General features: G+C 51.9%; 1 protein-coding gene across 1 annotated transcript in view; it reads right to left on the bottom strand.

Annotated features, from left to right (window-relative positions):
* MCCC1 (methylcrotonyl-CoA carboxylase subunit 1) overlaps positions 1–21860 on the bottom strand; it is a 125240-nt gene that overhangs the window by 76926 nt on the left and 26454 nt on the right. Inside the window, exon 7 of the mRNA XM_075340568.1 lies at positions 12658–12779. Within this exon, the coding sequence (XP_075196683.1) occupies positions 12658–12779 (122 nt within the window). The remainder of the gene's footprint in view (positions 1–12657; positions 12780–21860) is intronic.

The raw sequence follows: 21860 nt of genomic DNA, 5'->3' as shown, positions 1-21860 counted from the left end.
AAAGCCTGGCAAGACGCTTCTGAAAGAACACAGAGAGCGCTGAGACTTGTCCCTTAAGGGAGCCGAGCGACAAGCCTTTTTCCAATCCTGATTGAAGAAAGGAAAGAAAAGTGGGCAAGGCAAATGGCCAGGGAGAAAACCCCTGATCAGAGCACCAAGATAGGAATATCTTCCACGTCCTGTGGTAGATCTTGGCAGACGTTGGTTTCCTGGCCTGTCTCATAGTGGCAATGACCTCTTGAGATAACCCTGAAGACGCTAGGATCCAGGACTCAATGGCCACACAGTCAGGTTGAGGGCCGCAGAATTCAGATGGAAAAACGGCCCTTGAGACAGCAAGTCTGGTCGGTCTGGTAGTGCCCACGGTTGGCCCACCGTGAGATGCCACAGATCCGGGTACCACGACCTCCTCGGCCAGTCTGGAGCGACGAGAATGGCGCGGCGGCAGTCTGACCTGATCTTGCGTAACACTCTGGGCAACAGTGCCAGAGGTGGAAACACATAAGGGAGTTGAAACTGCGACCAATCCTGAACTAAGGCGTCTGCCGCCAGAGCTCTGTGATCGTGAGATCGTGCCATGAATGCCGTGACCTTGTTGTTGTGCTGGGACGCCATTAGGTCGACGTCCGGCATCCCCCAGCGGCAACAGATCTCCTGAAACACGTCCGGGTGAAGGGACCATTCCCCTGCGTCCATGCCCTGGCGACTGAGAAAGTCTGCTTCCCAGTTTTCTACGCCCGAGATGTGAACTGCGGATATGGTGGAGGCTGTGGCTTCCACCCACATCAAAATCCGCCGGACTTCCTGGAAGGCTTGCCGACTGCGTGTTCCGCCTTGGTGGTTGATGTAAGCCACCGCTGTGGAGTTGTCCGACTGAATTCGGATCTGCTTGCCTTCCAGCCACTGCTGGAACGCTTTTAGGGCAAGATACACTGCCCTGATCTCCAGAACATTGATCTGAAGGGAGGACTCTTGCTGAGTCCACGTACCCTGAGCCCTGTGGTGGAGAAAGACTGCTCCCCACCCTGACAGACTCGCGTCCGTCGTGACCACCGCCCAGGATGGGGGTAGGAAGGATTTCCCCTTCGACAATGAAGTGGGAAGAAGCCACCACCGAAGGGAAGCTTTGGCTGCCTGAGAGAGGGAGACGGTCCTGTCGAGGGACGTCTACTTCCTGTCCCATTTGCGTAGGATGTCCCATTGAAGAGGACGCAAGTGAAACTGCGCGAAAGGGACTGCCTCCATTGCTGCCACCATCTTCCCTAGGAAGTGCATGAGGCGCCTCAAGGGGTGTGACTGACCTTGAAGGAGAGATTGCAACCCTGTCTGCAGTGACCGCTGTTTGTTCAGCGGAAGCATCACCATCGCTGAGAGGGTATGAAACTCCATGCCAAGATATGTCAGCGATTGGGCCGGTGTCAGATTTGACTTTGGAAAATTGATGATCCACCCGAAACTCTGGAGAGTCTCCAGAGTAGCGTTGAGGCTGTGTTGGCATGCCTCTTGAGAGGGTGCCTTGACCAGCAGATCGTCTAAGTAAGGGATCACCGAGTGACCCTGAGAGTGGAGGACCGCTACTACTGTAGCCATGACCTTGGTGAAAACCCGTGGGGCTGTCGCCAGGCCGAACGGCAGTGCCACGAACTGAAGGTGTTCGTCTCCTATGGCGAAGCGCAAGAAGCGCTGATGCTCTGGAGCAATCAGTACGTGGAGATAAGCATCTTTGATATCGATCGATGCAAGGAAATCTCCTTGGGACATTGAGGCGATGACGGAGCGGAGGGATTCCATCCGGAACCGCCTGGTCTTTACGTGTTTGTTGAGCAGTTTTAGGTCCAGGACAGGACGGAAAGACTCGTCCTTCTTTGGAACCACAAACAGGTTGGAGTAAAAACCGTGACCCTGTTGCTGAAGAGGAACCGGGACCACCACTCCTTCTGCCTTCAGAGTGCCCACCACCTGCAGAAGAGCATCGGCTCGCTCGGGAGGCGGAGATGTTCTGAAGAATCGAGTCGGAGGACGAGAGCTGAACTCTATCTTGTAACCGTGAGACAGAATGTCTCTCACCCAACGGTCTTTTACCTGTGGCAGCCAGGTGTCGCAAAAGCGGGAGAGCCTGCCACCGACCGAGGATGCGGTGTGAGGAGGCCGAAAGTCATGAGGAAGCCGCCTTGGTAGCGGCACCTCCGGCGGTCTTTTTAGGACGTGACTTAGACCGCCATGAACCGGAGTTCCTCCGATCCTTCTGAGGCCTTTTGGACGAGGAGAATTGGGACCTGCCCGCGCCCCGAAAGGACCGAAACCTCGACTGTCCCCTCCTCTGTTGGGGTATGTTTGGTTTGGCCTGGGGTAAGGATGTATCCTTTCCCTTGGATTGTTTGATGATTTCATCCAATCGCTCACCACACAAACGGTCGCCAGAAAATGGCAAACTGGTTAAGCACTTTTTGGAAGCAGAATCTGCCTTCCATTCCCGTAGCCACAAGGCCCTGCGTATTGCCACCGAATTGGCGGATGCAACCGCCGTACGGCTCGCAGAGTCCAGGACAGCATTAATAGCGTAGGACGCAAATGCCGACGTCTGAGAGGTTATGGGCGCCACTTGCGGCGCAGACGTACGTGTGACTGCGTCAATTTGCGCTTGACCCGCTGAGATAGCTTGGAGTGCCCATACGGCTGCGAATGCTGGAGCAAAAGACGCGCCGATAGCTTCATAGATGGATTTCAACCAGAGCTCCATCTGTCTGTCAGTGGCATCTTTGAGTGAAGCCCCATCTTCCACTGCAACTATGGATCTAGCCGCCAGTCTGGAGATTGGAGGATCCACCTTGGGACACTGAGTCCAGCCCTTGACCACGTCAGGGGGGAAGGGATAACGCGTATCCTTAAGGCGCTTGGAAAAACGCTTATCTGGACAAGCTCGGTGTTTCTGGACTGCCTCCCTGAAGTCAGAGTGGTCCAGAAACATACTCGTTGTACGCTTGGGAAACCTGAAACGGAATTTCTCCTGCTGAGAAGCTGACTCCTCCACTGGAGGAGCTGAGGGAGAAATATCCAACATTTGATTGATGGACGCGATAAGATCATTCACTATGGCGTCCCCATCAGGAGTGTCAAGGTTGAGAGCGGCCTCAGGATCAGAATCCTGATCAGCTACCTCCGCTTCATCATACAGAGAGTCCTCCCGCTGAGACCCTGAACAATGTGATGATGTCGAGGGAATTTCCCAGCGAGCTCGCTTAGGCGGTCTGGGGCTGCGGTCCGTGTCAGAGACCTCACCCTGGGATCTATGAGACACCCCGGGAGGACATTGTTGTTCCAACTGAGGGGGACCAGGGTGCAATGATTCAACAGTGCCCATGGTCTGAGATACCGGTCTGGACTGCAAGGCTTCTAGTATCTTAGCCATAGTCTCAGAAAGTCTATCAGTAAAAACTGCAAACTCCGTCCCCGTCACCTGGACAGTGTTAGCAGGTGGTTCCCCCTGGGCCACCCTTAGCAGAGGCTCCGGCTGAGAAAGTGCCACAGGGGCCGAGCATTGCACACAATGAGGGTCAGTGGAACCTGCCGGTAGTATAGCCGTACATGCGGCGCAGGCAGCATAGTAAGCCTGTGCTTTGGCACCCTTGCTTTTTGCGGACGACATGCTGTTGTCTCCTCTGAGCAATCCAGGAGGGTATATAGCCAAAAATCAACCGTGCACCATACAGTGTAAAGTATAGCCTATAAGCATATAAATCTATATGTACACTTCTGCACTAGTGGGGCCAGCACCTCAGGTGCTGCTTACCGCCCGCTGAAAGCGGTTGTGTGATCACCAGAATCCCTGCCTGGGTCTCCCAGAGCTTGTCTCCCCTCTCCAGCGTCAGAAGAGCTGACAGGAATGGCTGCCGGCGTCCTGAGGAGAGGAGGGGGCCGTGGGCGTGCCCTAGAAAGTGCGGGAATCTGGTGCCCCACTGTGCACAGTGAGGGGGGTGGAGTATGCAAAGCATGTGCCAGTCCTCAGCGCTGACGTCCTGTGCAGCGTCCCGCCCTTCCCCTGACTGGCAGGCCTGGGGGCGGGAAAAAAGTGAGACTAGGCCGCAAAAGCCGGGGACTAAAGTTATAAGCGCGGCCGACGTATAAGCGCGGTCGGCGCGGTAGTCCCCGGCGTACTAACACTCCCAGCCGCGCTGCAGTGTGAAATGGCAGCGCACGGTCAGCGCGGTAGTCCCCAGTAAACTAACACACCCAGCCACGCTGCAGTGTGTGATGGCACAAGCGCGGTCAGCGCTGCGGTCCCCGGCGCACTAACACACCCAGCAATGCTGCAGTGTTTCTGTGCGCGGTCCCCACGGGGACACAGAGTACCTCAAAGTAGCAGGGCCTTGTCCCTGACAATACTCGGCTCCTTGTCCAGCAGAGTCCCCAGGGGCTGTGGATGGAGCACGGTCTCAGTGCCTGGAGACCGATTAGGATCCCACTTCACCCAGAGCCCTAAAGGGATGGGGAAGGAAAACAGCATGTGGGCTCCAGCCTCCGTACCCGCAATGGATACCTCAACCTTAACAACACCGCCGACAAGAGTGGGGTGAGAAGGGAGCATGCTGGGGGCCCTGTTATGGGCCCTCTTTTCTTCCATCCGACATAGTCAGCAGCTACTGCTGACTAAGCTGTGGAGCTATGCGTGCATGTCTGCCTCCTTCGCACAAAGCATGAAAACTGAGGAACCCGTGATGCACGGGGGGTGTATAGGCAGAAGGGGAGGGGCTTTACACTTTTAAGTGTAATACTTTGTGTGGCCTCCGGAGGCAGAAGCTATTCACCCAATTGTCTGGGTCTCCCAATGGAGCGACAAAGAAATGTAGCATCTGCGCAAAAATGGTACCATTAGAAACATCAGATAGAGACGCAAAAAAAAAAGCCATCACTGAGCCATAGATCCCAAAAAATGAGAACGCTACGGGTTTCAGAAAATGGCGTAAAACGTGCGCCACTTTTATTGGACAAACTTGTGATTTCTTTAACCCCTTAGATACAAGTAAACCTATACATGTTTGGTGTCTACAAACTCGCACCGACCTCAGGCATCACAATGACACATCAGTTTTACCATATAGTGAACACGGTGAATAAAATATCCCAAGAACTATTGTGCGATCAGACTTTTTTTTCAATTTTTCCACACTTGGAATTGGAATTTTTTTGCTGTTTTCCAGTACACTATATGGTAAAACTTATGGTTTCATTTAAAAGTACAACTCGTCCCGCAAAAAAACAAGCCCTTATATGGCAAGATTGATGGAAAAATAAAAAAGTTACTGCTCTCGGAAGAAGGGGAGCAAAAAAAAGAGAATTTTGTTTACTTACCGTAAATTCTTTTTCTTATAGTTCCGACATGGGAGACCCAGACCATGGGTGTATAGCTTCTGCCTCCGGAGGACACACAAAGTACTACACTCAAACGTGTAGCTCCTCCCTCCGGGCTATATACACCCCCTGGATGACAATCTAACCAGTTCAGTGCAAAAGCTGAAGGAGGACATCCACCCATAAGAAGAGATAGAGTAAAACTCGGAAAAACCGAAACCTCTGTCTACAACAATAGCCGGTGAAACACACGGAACAAGAACTGCCAACAGGCAACAGGGAGGGTGCTGGGTCTCCCATGTCGGAACTATAAGAAAAAGAATTTACGGTAAGTAAACAAAATTCTCTTTTTCTTCATCGTTCCTTATGGGAGACCCAGACCATGGGACGTCTCAAAGCAGTCCATGGGTGGGAAATAAACAAAACTGAGAAGTAGGCAAAACCTAACTTCACAAATGGGCGACAGCCGCCTGAAGGATGCGTCTGCCCAAGCTCGCATCTGCCGAAGCATGAGCATGCACTTGGTAGTGCTTCGAAAAGGTGTGCAGACTAGACCAAGTGGCAGCCTGACAAACCTGCTGAGCCGTAGCCTGGTGCCTGAAAGCCCAGGAGGCACCGACAGCTCTGGTCGAGTGCGCCTTAATCCCTGGCGGTGGGGGCACCTGAGAACACTGGTAGGCATCGGAGATGGCCGACCTAATCCAACGAGCTAGGGTCGGTTTAGAAGCCGAGAGACCCTTGCGCTGACCCGAGGTTAGCACAAAAAGAGAGGTGCACCGCCTAAGAGCGGCGGTGCGTGACACATAGATTCGGAGCGCCCGCACCAAATCCAAGGTATGCAACGCCTTCTCAAAGCGATGCACAGGGGCCGGACAAAGGGAAGGCAATGAAATGTCCTGGTTAAGGTGGAAAGAAGACACCACCTTGGGGAGAAAGTCCGGAGTCGGACGGAGAACCACCTTGTCTTGGTGAAACACTAAAAAAGGTGACTCCGAAGAGAGGGCAGCCAAATCAGATACTCTCCTGAGAGAAGTTATGGCCACTAGAAAAACCACTTTCTGTGAAAGTCTAAACAAAGGAACCTCCCTAAGAGGCTCAAAGGGGGGTTTCTGTAAGGCCGTGAGGACCAGATTAAGATCCCAGGGATCCAAAGGCCGCCGGTAAGGAGGAATGATGTGAGATGCGCCCTGTATGAAGGTGCGCACCTGAGCCAGTCGGGCGATACGCCGCTGGAATAATACCGACAGAGCCGACACCTGTCCCTTGAGGGAATTGAGGGACAGTCCTAGCTGCAGACCGGACTGTAGAAAGGACAGGATGGTCGGCAAAGAGAACGGCCAAGGAGCATGGACGGAAGAGCGACACCAGGACAGGAAAATCTTCCAAGTCCTGTGGTAAATCTTGGCCGAGGAAGACTTCCGAGCCTGGGTCATAGTGGAGATGACCTCAGAAGGAATGCCTGAAGCCGTCAGGATCCAGGACTCAAGAGCCACGCCGTCAATCTGAGAGCCGCAGAATTCTGGCGGAAAAACGGACCTTGGGCGGTCCGGGAGATGCCACGGCATTTCTACGGACAGACGGAGCAGATCTGGGTACCAAGCTCGCCTGGGCCAGTCCGGAGCAATGATTATGACCCGACGGCCCTCCATTCTGATCTTGCGCAGAACCCTGGGCAAGAGAGCTAGAGGGGGAAACACATAGGCCAGACGGAACTGGGACCAATCTTGAACCAGCGCGTCCGCTGCGAAGGCCTGAGGATCGTGGGAGCGAGCCACGTAAACCGGAACCTTGTTGTTGTGCCGGGACGCCATTAGATCCACTTCCGGAGTGCCCCACTTGCGGCAGATTGACCTGAATACTGCCGGATGCAGGGCCCACTCGCCGCTGTCCACGGTTTGACGGCTGAGATAATCGGCCTCCCAGTTTTCTACGCCTGGGATGTGGACTGCGGATATGGTGGACTTGGAGTCCTCCGTCCACTGAAGGATTCGTTGAACCTCCAACATCGCCAGGCGGCTGCGAGTCCCGCCCTGGTGATTGATGTAGGCAACCGCTGTCGCGTTGTCTGACTGGACTCGAATGTGCTTGCCCGCCAACAGGTGGTGAAAGGCTACGAGAGCTAGAAGAACAGCCCTGATTTCCAGCACATTGATCGAGAGGGCTGATTCGGACGGAGTCCAAGTGCCCTTTGCTCGGTGGTGGAGAAATACTGCTCCCCAGCCGGAGAGGCTGGCATCCGTGGTGAGGATCACCCAGGACGGAGTCAGGAAGGAGCGTCCCTGTGACAGAGAGAGGGGCCGAAGCCACCACTGAAGAGAGCTCCTGGTCTGTGGCGACAGAGCCACTAGCCTGTGCAAGGAAGAGGTCCGCTTGTCCCAACAGCGGAGAATGTCCAGCTGCAGGGGACGCAGATGGAACTGGGCAAAGGGAACCGCTTCCATTGACGCCACCATCTGACCCAGCACCTGCATGAGGTGCCTGATGGAATGACGGCGGGGCTTCAACAGAGAGCGCACCGCCAGATGAAGGGACTGCTGTTTGACTAAGGGCAGCTTCACAAGTGCCGGCAGAGTCTCGAATTGCATCCCTAGGTACGCAAGTTCCTGGGTCGGGGTCAGAGTGGACTTGGGCAGATTGACAAGCCACCCGAATTGAACAAGCGTGGCGAGAGTGAGCGAGACACTCCGCTGACAGTCTGCACTGGATGAGGCCTTGACTAGAAGGTCGTCCAGGTAGGGGATTACTGCCAACCCCTGGAGATGCAGGACCGCAACCACTGCTGCCATGACCTTGGTGAAAACACGAGGGGCCGTGGCTAACCCGAAGGGGAGAGCCACGAATTGGAAATGTTCCTCTCCGATTGCAAAGCGTAGCCAACGCTGGTGTGAAACCGCAATAGGCACATGCAGATAAGCATCTCTGATGTCGATGGATGCTAGAAAATCTCCTTGGGTCATTGAGGCAATGACCGATCTCAGAGATTCCATGCGAAAGCGCCGCACCTGAACATGCTTGTTGAGAAGCTTGAAATCCAGGATGGGCCGGAAGGAACCGTCCTTCTTGGGGACTAGGAAGAGGTTTGAGTAGAAACCTCTGAACCGTTCCCGGGCGGGAACCGGAACAATTACACCGTTGGCCTGCAAGGATGCCACGGCCTGTGAGAAGGCGGCGGCCTTGGAGCAGGGGGGAGTGGACAGAAAAAAATCTGTTTGGCGGGCTGGAAGAAACTTCTATCCTGTAGCCGTGGGAGATGATATCCCGCACCCACTGATCGGAGACGTGTTGAAACCACACGTCGCCAAAGTGGGAGAGCCTGCCACCAACCAAGGACGTTGCTGGCGCAGCCAGATAGTCAAGAGGAGGCTGCCTTAGTGGCAGCGGCTCCTCCGTTCTTCTGAGGACGCGGCTTCGCGCGCCAGTTGGGTTTACGATCCTTGGCTGAGGTAGTGGACGAAGCTGAGGGCTTAGAGGATGACCAGTTAGAGGAACGAAAGGAACGAAACCTCGACTGGTTCCTGCCCTGGACAGGTTTCCTGGTTTTAGTTTGTGGCAAGGAAGTACTCTTCCCGCCAGTAGCTTCCTTAATAATTTCATCCAGTTGTTCACCGAACAGCCGGGACCCAGCAAAGCGGAGCCCAGCAAGGTACTTCTTAGAAGAAGCGTCTGCTTTCCACTCTCGAAGCCACAAGATCCTGCGGATCGCGAGAGAATTAGCGGAAGCCACCGCCGTGCGGTGAGAAGCCTCCAGAATGGCAGACATGGCGTAGGATGAGAAAGCCGAAACCTGGGAAGTTAAGGCAACCATCTCGGGTATAGAGTCCCTGGCGAGGGAATGTATCTCCGCCAGAGAGGCAGAGACTGCCTTAAGAGCCCACACTGCTGCAAAAGACGGGGAGAACGAGGCTCCTGCCGCCTCATATACAGATTTGGCCAGAAGGTCAACCTTGCGGTCAGTGGGATCCTTAAGAGAGGTGCCATCGGCCACAGATACGACTGTCCGGGCTGAGATTCTAGACACCGGAGGGCCTACCTTTGGAGAGTGAGCCCACTCCTTAACCACTTCTGGTGGAAAGGGAAAACGGTCATCAGAACTACGCTTTGGAAAGCGTTTGTCAGGACAGGCCCTGGGCTTGGTAACAGTGGCCTGAAAACTGGAGTGGTTAAAAAACGTACTCCTAGCTCTCTTAGGAGAGGTAAACTGGTGTATTTCTACCAGAGAGGCTTGTTCCTCTGACACTGGTGGATTGAGGTTCAGTACGGAGTTAATGGATGCAATCAAGTCACTAACATCCGCATCACCCTCAGATAAGTCAATGGGGTACATAGAGGTAGCGTCTGAGCCCACAGTAAAAGTATCCTCCTCGCCCTGCACCTCAGCTCGTGAATCAGAGCCGTGGGACGAGGAAGGAGAAGGGTCCCTGCGTCTCCGTTTAGGAGGACGGGGTCCTAAAACATGCTCTGAGAGCTCTGCAGAGCTCGGAGCAGCAGAGGCGCCCTGAGAAGGGGGCTGATGCATGGTCAGCAGAGTCCGGGACAGCTGTAGGGGGGGCGGGGTTTAGCCCAAGAGCGGGAATCCGGAGGGCCAAGGAGAGATACAGGGGAGGGAAACATCTCCTCAGAGAGGAGTGTCCTCCCCTCTGCTGAACGACCGGTGGGCGGCGCCGCACTGTTCCCCTGCAAGACTGACATGCAGAGGGGTTGAAACCGAAACTAGGCCGCAACTGAAGCCGGGGCCTAGATTTTGACATGCGGCCGACGAGCAGGCACCATCGGCGCGGTTCTCAGGAAAAACCCAGAGAACCGGCCGGAATTCACAGCAAAGTCAAAAGACACACTCTCCCCTTAAGAAATGTACCCGGGACCCCTGAAAAACGTCTCAATACTTAGCTTTTGAGACGCAGGGCCAGGTCCCTGGGGGGGGTTAAACGCTCCGTCCGACAGGATCCTGACAGGGCTGCGGATGGAGACCGGTCTCCTGCAAAGCAGAGAGGACCGTGATGGCTCCCACTTCAAGCCAGAGCCTCAGAGGATGGTGAAGGAGCGCGGCATGTGAAGGCTCCAGCCTTGTAAAGTCAACCTTAACAGCACCGCCGACACAGTGGGGTGAGAAGGGACATGCCGGGAGTCCAGACTGGACCCGCTTTTCTTCCATATCTTTGAAATCAAAAATCTTAAAAATCTGAAACACAAAGCATTGAACTGGTTAGATTGTCATCCAGGGGGTGTATATAGCTCGAAGGGAGGAGCTACACGTTTGAGTGTAGTACTTTGTGTGTCCTCCGGAGGCAGAAGCTATACACCCATGGTCTGGGTCTCCCATAAGGAACGATGAAGAAACAAAAACGCAAAAAGCGAAGTGCCCAGGGGCTGAAGGGGTTAAAGGGAATGTATCGTCAGAAAAAAAAAATTAAATAACTGAAAAAATGTAAAGTAATAATATTTTAATGTTTTGTTTAAATATTATTTTTTTTTTAATTGAGCAAAATATAAAAAAAATTAAAAAGTTTAATATTTTCCACTGTTAAATACTAGGGGGAGCAGCTTCTGAAATCCTACAGAAATTCAACTGTATAAAAAGCTCAGATTACAGCTGCAGTAAAGTGGGTGGAGTCTGCTCTCCTGTGTGTGATGGCACGCCTCCCTCCTCCTAATCTGAGTGTTTACAACAGATAACAGAGAATGACATGTAGGGACACAGTGCAGAGCCATTTTGTTGGTGACCTGAAATGTCTAAAGTGTCACCAAGGACAGCAGGAGTATCACACAGGATAGGATTAGATACACAGCTCAGCAGACAGTATCACACAGGATAGGATTAGATACATGGCTCAGAAGACAGTATCAAACAGAAGAGGATTAGATACATAGCCGTGCAGACAGTATTATACAGGAGAGGATTAGATACATGGCTCAGAAGACAGTATCACACAGAAGAGGATTAGATACACAGCCGTGCAGACAGTATTATACAGGAGAGGATTAGATACAAAGCCGTGCAGACAGTATCACACAGGACAGGATTAGATACACAGCCGTGCAGACAGTATCACACAGGATAGGATTAGATACACGGCTCAGAAGACAGTATCACACAGGATAGGATTAAATACACGGCTCAGAAGACAGTATCACACAGGACAGGATTAGATACACAGCCGTGCAGACAGTATCAGCGGTGGTACTCACATGCAGTGGCACACGCACACACACACAAACACACACAAACACACACAAACACACACAAACAGCGGCGACGGGCAGAGCGGTGGCTGGAGAGAGCGGAGGGAGGGGGTGTCACCGGAGGCGGTAACGGTGGGGGGAGGGGCGGCGGTGGCAGTAGCGGGGGCATGGGGTGTTAGTGGAGACAGTAATGGGGGGAGGGGAGGCGGCCCGTACTCACATATCCCGGCGGTTGACAGGGGTACAGTGGAGCAAACAGCATATGCTGTGAGCTCCACTATGATGGCGCTGATCTCCTCCCTCTGTTGTGATCTGGACAGCCCAGGGGGCGCGTCCAGGTCACAGCAGATGCCCACTGTAATGTAAAAGATGGGGTCGGATCCCGACCACTGTTCTCTATGCACAGGGGCTGTCCATAAAGGAGTGTGTAACAGTCGTTACACACACACAGCAAATCCAACATGGCCCCCAGTAAAATTAGAATTACATAAAAACTAAATAAGCTGCGATTTTCAGTTTGTATTAAAAATACTTTATTTCATAATCACTATTTTTAATACAAAAATAAAAAAAACGCGATACATTCCCTTTAATCATTGTTCATAAAACACATAGGCTGCTGTTTGGACAGCGACAAGCAAGTATATCATTATATGCCACGGTATATGCAAATATATACATAAAATATAGGAATAAAGGGTGAAATATAGTAAGTGCTATTCAGAATTGGATATCTAAATAGTATGTATGTTTAGGATACAAATTTCCCAATTGTTTTTAGAGTGTTTAGATAGTTTATATTCTATATTTCACCCTTTATTCCCGTATATTTAATGTATATATTTGCATATATCGTGGCATAGAATTATATACTTGCTCGTCCCTGCCCAAACAACCTGTTTTATGAACAATGAATAATATTGTATGAAAAAAATATCCAATAAAAAATAGATTTTTTTAAAGCTAAAGACTTGTTTTGGGCGTTTTTACTCCCATAATTGCTGTATCAGTTATATTTTGCGTTTTCCTGCCTTGGTAACTCTTTAGTATGGGTATAAATGTTTAATATTATCATGACTGCAGGAAATAACTAAAGAAGGAATTATTTTATTTTTGCAATCTCATTACCTTGGATTGTCAACAAATTTTTCAATCAACATGACGTCATCGTTGAACGATTTTCTTGCTTCTCTTCGCGCTGACTCTAATTGATCCACAAATTCTGCCTCAGATCTTGCAATTCTCATTCCCTAGAGTAAGTACATTAAGGTAACAACAAGTCATTTTATTAAATGACTGTGCAGGAGAGTTCATGTTCAAATCCTGTATGGCTAAAACACAATATTACAATGACTTCACTTGTGGGGCGACAGATGCTTGTCAAATTTATCAGCAGCGTTGTTTGCTACTTCAGCAGGTACTCTAGTATCATTTCTGTCAAGGTGCACATGGAGGCATATGCCACTTTCCCAACTGTCCTGAATCGTTAAAGAGGATCTCCAGCACTTGGACAACCCCTACTCATTCTCCTTGTTCGCCCCTGTAAAAATAAAGATAAGCCTATACTCCCCTCCGCAGTTCCAGCGAGCCCACATGACATTCTAATGACCTGCGAGCCCCGTGACCAATCAGCACACGGCACCTGTATTTCCGAAAGTGGGGAGAATGAAATCGGCGCCGATCGGTCGCGGGGCCTGCGGGTCACAACAATGTCACATGGGCCCTGGAACAAGACTTCAGACATTGCTGGAAATGCGGAGGGGAGTATAGGCTTATTTATTTTTACAGGGGTAGAATAAGGGGACTGAGTAGGGGTTGTCCAAGTAGTGGACAACCACTTTAATAGTCATTCATCTCTAAATGAATCAGGAGTGTCTGACTCCAGCACATCTCCTCATTAAGACTGGTATGAACAATGCCAATCTTGATGAATCGGGGCCAAAGACGTTTATGGACTTTCCAAAGAATCTGTACGCTGCCCTCTGCACCCATGAGGAAGGAGCTGTACAATCCTTCCTCCTGAGCAGCGCATTTCTTACAGGTCAATTATTGCAATTGGGGGAGGTTGTTGTGAATACATTTTCCAGTTTGGAGCTCCCTCTTGTGGTCAGTGCTGGTGGTGCAGTTGATGAGTGGAATGAAAGCGACACACCTGCAGAGGACTGGCAATCAGGGTCAGATTGGGCTATTTAACTTAGTAGCTTTCTCTTGTTACTTGTCGGTGGTCAATTGCCCATGTGTGTTTAGGACAGTCTGCAATCAGCTCTGCTCACTTTCAGGACTTCCCTCAGATAAGTGGTCTTGTACCTCTCTTATTTGTTTACCACTTTTTGTTGTTGTTCTGCTTGGATACTATGCATGATTCCTAATTTGTCTGTGTGGCGTCCGTGGTGAAATGGGATCATTCCCTGCTGGGAGTGTCTGTATACTTAGCTCCATGATTCTGCAAGATTTGTGTTTTGTCATGCCTGGTATTATTCAGTCCCTCATCTGTAATTAGTGTTTTTTGGATCCCAGTAACATCTGAGTGCTGGTACAGTGGGGGAGAGGTTTAGTAACCTCAGGATTTTTCCATATCAGTAGTGCTGGTATTTATTAGGGTTTTTTACGGCTGCAGACAGTTGCTCTTTCCTATCCTTTTCTATAAAGATAGTTTGGGCCTCCCCTTTGCTGAAATCTGTCCTTTCTGGCTTTGTATTATGTTTTTCTATATCACCATAGCCTTTACATGTGGGGGCGATCTATCTTTGGGGACTACTCCGAGGCAGATTAGCTTTCTTATATTTCTGTGAGATTATTTAGTTCTCCAGCTTTGTCGAGGTGTCCAGGTAATCATAGGCACGCCCCACGGCTGTTAGATGTGTGTCAGGATTACGTCTGCAGTCCGTTAAGTTTCCAGCCACTGTTACCTTTTAGGAATTCCGTATTATTTGATCCTCCCCGGTCCTTGAATCATAACAGGAGGTTTTAGGATCTAGACACCCATCGATGTGCACAAAATTAAAAAGCCTACAAACATTCATACACCGTATTTTTTTGGATTATAAGACACACTTTTCCTTCCAAAAATTTGGGAAGAAAATTAGGGCTATCTGAATGTAGCTTACCGGGAGGTGGAGAATGGGCGCTGTGCTGGCTGCAGAGGGGGCTGTGTGAAGCAGGGTGGTGCGGCGGGTGAGATATTTTGTCGGTGGTGCGGGGCTGTGCTGGCTGCGGCAGGTGAGATGCTCTGTTGGCGGTGCGAGGCTGTACTGGCTGCAGTGGGTGCTGTGTGAAGGAAGGCGGTGCAGCAGGTGAGATGCTCTGTCAGCGGTGCGATTTTAAAATAATGCTGCCAGGAATCGGTGCGTGCGCAGATGGAGCTCTCGGATTGTCATTGAGCAGAGAGCTCCATCTGCGCAGACGCGGATTCTGATCGGCATTATTTGAAGATCGCACCTCCGACAGCATCTCACCTCCCCACTTCCCTGCTCCACACAGCCAGCATGGCCGGCCCGCAGCAGTCGGCATTGCCCTAATCCTGCCCCGCCCCTGCCTTCTGTGACCCCCCCCTCTCCACCACTGCTATCATCCCTCTATGGTAAGACACCACCGGAGTATAAGATGAACACCATTTATTTGTTTTTACCTTTTTTATCTCTATATTTGCGGTGTGTCTTATAATCTGGTGCGTCTTATAAAACGAAAGAAGGGAATTTTGTTTACTTACCGTAAATTCCTTTTCTTCTAGCTCCTATTGGGAGACCCAGACAATTGGGTGTATAGCTTCTGCCTCCGGAGGCCACACAAAGTATTACACTTTAAAAAGTGTAACCCCTCCCCTCTGCCTATACACCCTCCCGTGGATCACGGGCTCCTCAGTTTTGGTGCAAAAGCAGGAAGGAGAAAACTTATAAATTGGTCTAGGGTAAATTCAATCCGAAGGATGTTCGGAGAACTGAAAACCATGAACCAAAAGAACAATTCAACATCAACAACATGTGTACACAAAAGAACAACCAGCCTAAAGGGCACAGGGGTGGGTGCTGGGTCTCCCTATAGGAGCTAGAAGAAAAGGAATTTACGGTAAGTAAACAAAATTCCCTTCTTTGTCGCTCCATTGGGAGACCCAGACAATTGGGACGTCCAAGAGCAGTCCCTGGGTGGGTAAAAGAATACCTCAATAAACAAGAGCCGAAAAAAACGGCCCCCTCTTACAGGTGTGCAACCGCCGTCTGAAGGACTCGCCTACCTAGACTGGCGTCTGCCGAAGCATAGGTATGCACTTGATAGTGTTTCGTGAAAGTGTGCAGACTAGACCACGTAGCTGCCTGACACACCTGCTGAGCCGTAGCCCGGTGCCGCAATGCCCAGGACGCACCCACGGCTCTGGTAGAATGGGCTTTCAGCCCTGAAGGAAGCGGAAGCCCAGAAGAACGGTAGGCTTCGAGAATCGGTTCCTTGATCCACCGAGCCAAGGTTGACTTGGAAGCCTGCGAACCCTTACGCTGGCCAGCGCCAAGGACAAAGAGCGCATCTGAACGACGCAGGGAGACACGTAGAGCCGGAGTGCTCTCACCAGATCCAAAGAGTGCAAATCCTTTTCACATTGCTGAATTGGATTAGGGCAAAATGAAGGCAAGGAGATATCCTGATTGAGATGAAAAGGGGATACCACCTTAGGGAGAAATTCCGGGACCGGACGCAGAACCACCTTATCCTGGTGAAACACCAGGAAGGGGGCTTTGCATGACAGCGCTGCAAGCTCAGACACTCTCCGGAGTGATGTGACTGCCACTAGAAAGGCCACCTTCTGCGAAAGACGTGATAGAGAGACATCCCGCAGCGGCTCGAAAGGTGGTTTCTGAAGAGCCGTTAGCACCCTGTTAAGATCCCAGGGTTCCAGCGGACGCTTGTAAGGTGGGACTATGTGGCAAACTCCCTGCAGGAACGTGCGGACCTGCGGAAGCCTGGCTAGGCGCCTTTGAAAAGAAGGGAATTTTGTTACTTACCGTAAATTCCTTTTCTTCTAGCTCCTATTGGGAGACCCAGACGATTGGGTGTATAGCACTGCCTCCGGAGGCCACACAAAGCATTACACTAAAAAGTGTAAGGCCCCTCCCCTTCTGGCTATACACCCCCAGTGGGATCACTGGCTCACCAGTTTTAGTGCAAAAGCAAGAAGGAGGAAAGCCAATAACCGGTTTAAACAAATTCACTCCGAAGTAACGTCGGAGAACTGAAAACCGTTCAACATGAACAACATGTGTACCCGAAAAACAACCAAAAATCCCGAAGGACAACAGGGCGGGTGCTGGGTCTCCCAATAGGAGCTAGAAGAAAAGGAATTTACGGTAAGTAACAAAATTCCCTTCTTCTTCGGCGCTCCATTGGGAGACCCAGACGATTGGGACGTCCAAAAGCTGTCCCTGGGTGGGTAAAGAAATACCTCATGTTAGAGCTGCAAAGACAGCCCTCCCCTACGGGGAGGCAACTGCCGCCTGCAGGACTCTTCTACCTAGGCTGGCGTCCGCCGAAGCATAGGTATGCACCTGATAATGTTTGGTGAAAGTGTGCAGACTCGACCAGGTAGCTGCCTGGCACACCTGTTGAGCCGTAGCCTGGTGTCGTAATGCCCAGGACGCACCCACGGCTCTGGCAGAATGGGCCTTCAGCCCTGATGGAACCGGAAGCCCAGCAGAACGGTAGGCTTCAAGAATTGGTTCTTTGATCCATCGAGCCAGGGTGGCTTTTGAAGCCTGCGACCCTTTGCGCTTACCAGCGACAAGGACAAAGAGTGCATCCGAGCGGCGCAGGGGCGCCGTGCGGGAAATGTAGATTCTGAGTGCTCTCACCAGATCCAACAAATGTAGATCCTTTTCATACCGATGAACTGCATGCGGATAAAAGGAAGGCAAGGAGATATCCTGATTAAGGTGAAAAGAGGATACCACCTTAGGGAGAAACTCCTGAATGGGGCACAGCACTACCTTGTCCTGGTGGAACACCAGGAAAGGAGCTTTGGATGACAGCGCTGCTAGTTCAGACACTCTCCGAAGAGACGTGACCGCTACCAGAAATGCCACTTTCTGTGAGAGTCGAGAAAGTGACACATCCCTCAGGGGCTCGAAAGGCGGCTTCTGGAGAGCAACAAGGACCTTGTTTAGATCCCACGGATCTAACGGCCTCCTGTACGGAGGTACGATATGACACACCCCCTGCAGGAACGTGCGCACCTTAGAAAAGAAAGTCGCGCTAGACGCTTCTGAAAAAACACGGATAGTGCCGGGACTTGCCCTTTAAGGGAGCCGAGCGACAAGCCCTTTTCCAACCCAGATTGCAGGAAGGAAAGAAAGACAGGTAACGCGAATGGCCAGGGGGATACTCCTTGTGCAGAGCACCAGGATAAGAATATCTTCCACGTTCTGTGGTAGATCTTAGCAGACGTGGGCTTCCTAGCCTGTCTCATGGTGGCAACGACCCCTTGGGATAATCCTGAAGACGCTAGGATCCAGGACTCAATGGCCACACAGTCAGGTTCAGGGCCGCAGAATTCCGATGGAAAAACGGCCCTTGGGACAGTAAGTCTGGTCGGTCTGGTAGTGCCCACGGTTGGCCGACCGTGAGATGCCACAGATCCGGGTACCACGACCTCCTCGGCCAGTCTGGGGCGACGAGTATGACGCGGCCGCAATCGGATCTGATCTTGCGTAACACTCTGGGCAAGAGTGCCAGAGGTGGAAACACATAAGGGAGCCGGAACTGCGACCAATCTTGCACTAAGGCGTCTGCCGCTAGAGCTCTTTGATCGCGAGACCGCGCTATGAAGGTCGGGACCTTGTTGTTGTGCCGAGACGCCATTAGGTCGACGTCCGGCACCCCCCAGCGGCGGCAGATTTCCTGAAACACGTCCGGGTGAAGGGACCATTCCCCTGCGTCCATGCCCTGGCGACTGAGGAAGTCTGCTTCCCAGTTTTCTACGCCCGGGATGTGAACTGCGGATATGGTGGATGCTCTTTCCTCCACCCACATCAGAATCCGCCTGACTTCCTGGAAGGCTTGCCGACTGCGTGTCCCTCCTTGGTGGTTGATGTATGCCACCGCTGTGGAGTTGTCCGACTGAATTCGGATCTGCTTTCCTTCCAGCCACTGCTGGAAGGCTAATAGGGCAAGATACACTGCCCTGATTTCCAGAACATTGATCTGAAGGGTGGACTTCTGCTGAGTCCACGTCCCTTGAGCCCTGTGGTGGAGAAAAACTGCTCCCCACCCTAACAGACTCGCGTCTGTCGTGACCACTGCCCAGGATGGGGGCAGGAATGATCTTCCCTGTGATAATGAGGTGGGAAGAAGCCACCATTGCAGAGAGTCCTTGGTCATCTGAGAAAGGGAGACTGTCCTGTCTAGGGAAGTTGTCTTCCCGTCCCATTGGCGGAGAATGTCCCATTGAAGTGGGCGCAGATGAAACTGCGCGAACGGGACTGCCTCCATTGCTGCCACCATCTTCCCTAGGAAGTGCATGAGGCGCCTTAAGGGGTGCGACTGACCCTGAAGGAGAGACTGCACCCCTGTCTGTAGTGACCGCTGCTTGTCCAGCGGAAGCTTCACTATCGCTGAGAGAGTATGAAACTCCATGCCAAGATACGTTAGTGATTGAGTCGGTGCCAGGTTTGACTTTGAAAAGTTGATGATCCACCCGAAAGTCTGGAGAGTCTCCAGCGCAACATTCAGGCTGTGTTGGCATGCCTCTTGAGAGGGTGCTTTGACAAGTAGATCGTCCAAGTAAGGGATCACCGAATGTCCCTGAGAATGCAAGACTGCTACCACTGCCGCCATGACCTTGGTGAAAACCCGTGGGGCTGTCGCCAGACCAAATGGCAGAGCTACGAACTGGAGATGGTCGTCTCCTATCACGAAACGTAAAAAACGTTGGTGCTCTGTAGCAATCGGCACGTGGAGATAAGCATCTTTGATGTCTATTGATGCAAGGAAATCTCCTTGAGACATTGAGGCAATGACGGAGCGGAGGGATTCCATCCGGAACCGCCTGGCGTTCACATGCTTGTTGAGCAGCTTTAGGTCCAGAACAGGACGGAACGAGCCGTCCTTTTTTGGAACCACGAAGAGATTGGAGTAAAAACCTTGTCCTTGTTCCTGCAGAGGAACAGGGATCACCACTCCTTCTGCTCTTAGTGAGCACACCGCCTGCAGAAGGGCATTTGCTCGGTCGGGATGTGGGGAGGTTCTGAAGAACCGAGGCGAAGGATGAGAACTGAATTCTATCCTGTACCCGTGAGACAAAATGTCTGCTACCCACCGGTCTTTGACCTGTGGCAGCCAAATGTCGCAAAAGCGGGAGAGCCTGCCACCGACCGAGGATGCGGAGGGATGAGGCCGAAAGTCATGAGGCAGCCGCCTTGGAAGCGGTTCCTCCGGTTGCTTTCTTGGGGCGTGAATGAGCCCGCCAGGAATCTGAGCTCCTTTGCTCCTTCTGAGTCCCTTTGGACGAGGAGAATTGGGTCTTGCTGGAGCCTTGAAAGGACCGAAACCTCGACTGCCACTTCCTCTGTTGAGGTTTGCTCGATCTGGGCTGGGGTAAGGAGGAGTCCTTACCCTTGGACTGTTTAATGATCTCAGCCAATTGCTCACCAAACAGTCTGTCTCCAGATAGTGGCAAGCTGGTTAAACATTTCTTGGAAGCAGAATCTGCTTTCCATTCCTTTAACCACAAGGCTCTGCGCAAAACCACAGAGTTGGCAGACGCCATTGAGGTACGGCTCGTAGAGTCCAGGACAGCGTTGATAGCGTAAGTCGCAAACGCAGACATTTGCGAGGTTAGGGACGCTACTCGCGGCACTGCTGGACGTATGATAGAGTCCACCTGTGCCAGGCCAGCTGAAATAGCTTGGAGTGCCCACACGGCCGCGAATGCTGGAGCAAACGACGCGCCGATAGCTTCATAGACAGACTTTAACCAAAGGTCCATCTGTCTGTCATTGGCATCTTTAAGTGAAGCCCCATCTTCCACTGCAACTATGGATCTAGCCGCAAGCCTGGAGATTGGGGGGTCCACCTTTGGACACTGGGTCCAGCGTTTGACCACGTCAGGGGGAAAGGGATAACGTGTATCCTTAAGACGTTTGGAGAAACGCTTATCTGGATAAGCATGATGTTTCTGGACTGATTCTCTGAAGTCAGAGTGGTCCAGAAAAGTACTCAATTTACGCTTAGGATACCGGAAATGGAACTTCTCCTGCTGTGCAGCTGCCTCCTCTGCTGAAGGGGCTGGGGGAGAAATATCCAACAGTCTATTGATGGCCGCTATAAGGTCATTTACCATAGCGTCACCATCAGGGGTATCTAGATTGAGAGCGGTGTCAGGATTAGATTCCTGATCACCCACCTCTGTCTCCTCATACAGAGCCTCGTCTCGCTGAGACCCTGACCAGTGTGATGACGGCGAGGGTCTTTCCCAGCGAGCCCGCTTAGGCTGCCTGGGACTGTCATCCGAGTCAGAGTCTTCAGCCTGTGATGCCTGGGACCCCCTTGAAGTACGGATTAGTTCCAACTGAGGGGGACCGGGGAGCATAGACACAGCAGTGTCCATGGTCTGAGAAACTGGCCTGGACTGCAAGGTTTCCAGGATTTTTGTCATAGTCACAGACATCTTATCAGCAAAAACTGCAAATTCTGTCCCCGTCACCGGGGCAGGGTTCACAGGCGTCTCTGCCTGGGCCACTACTACCATAGACTCTGGCTGCCGAAGTGGCACAGGGATTGAACATTGCACACAATGGGGGTCATTGGAACCTGCCGGTAGATTAGCCCCACATGCGGCACAAGCAGTGCATACCGCCTGTGCCTTGGCACCCTTGCGTTTTGCGGATGACATGTTGTTGTCTCCTCAGAGCAATGTAGGGTATAAGCCAAGAAGCGACTGTACAGTGCAATATAAATATATATGGTACAGGGAAAAAATGCACCAAATAACACTGTGGCACTAGTGGGGCCAGCACTTATGTGCAGCTTACCGCCCGCATAAACGCGGGTGTGTGGTCGCCAGAGTCCCTTGTCTGAGTCCCCCAGAGCCTGTGTCCGTTCTCCAGCCAGACTGCATGCAGGAATGGCTGCCGGCGTCCTGTGGAGAGGGGCGGGCCCTGGGCGTGTTGAGACCAAGAGCGGGAAACTTGCGTCCCCACTGTGCCCAGTGAGAGGGCTGGAGTATGTAAATAAGACTCCAGCCCTCGGCGCTGACTATAGAACAGCGTCTCTCCCTTTCCCTGATTGACAGGGTGGGGGCGGGAACGAAGCAGAGCTAGGCCGCAAAAGCCGGGGACTAGATTTATGAGCGC

This window comes from Anomaloglossus baeobatrachus, chromosome 3 (genome assembly GCF_048569485.1).
Source record: "Anomaloglossus baeobatrachus isolate aAnoBae1 chromosome 3, aAnoBae1.hap1, whole genome shotgun sequence".
Taxonomy (NCBI): Eukaryota; Metazoa; Chordata; class Amphibia; order Anura; family Aromobatidae; genus Anomaloglossus; species Anomaloglossus baeobatrachus.
Note: the sequence above shows the minus strand (reverse complement) of the source record. Positions and strands in the feature narration are given on the sequence as shown.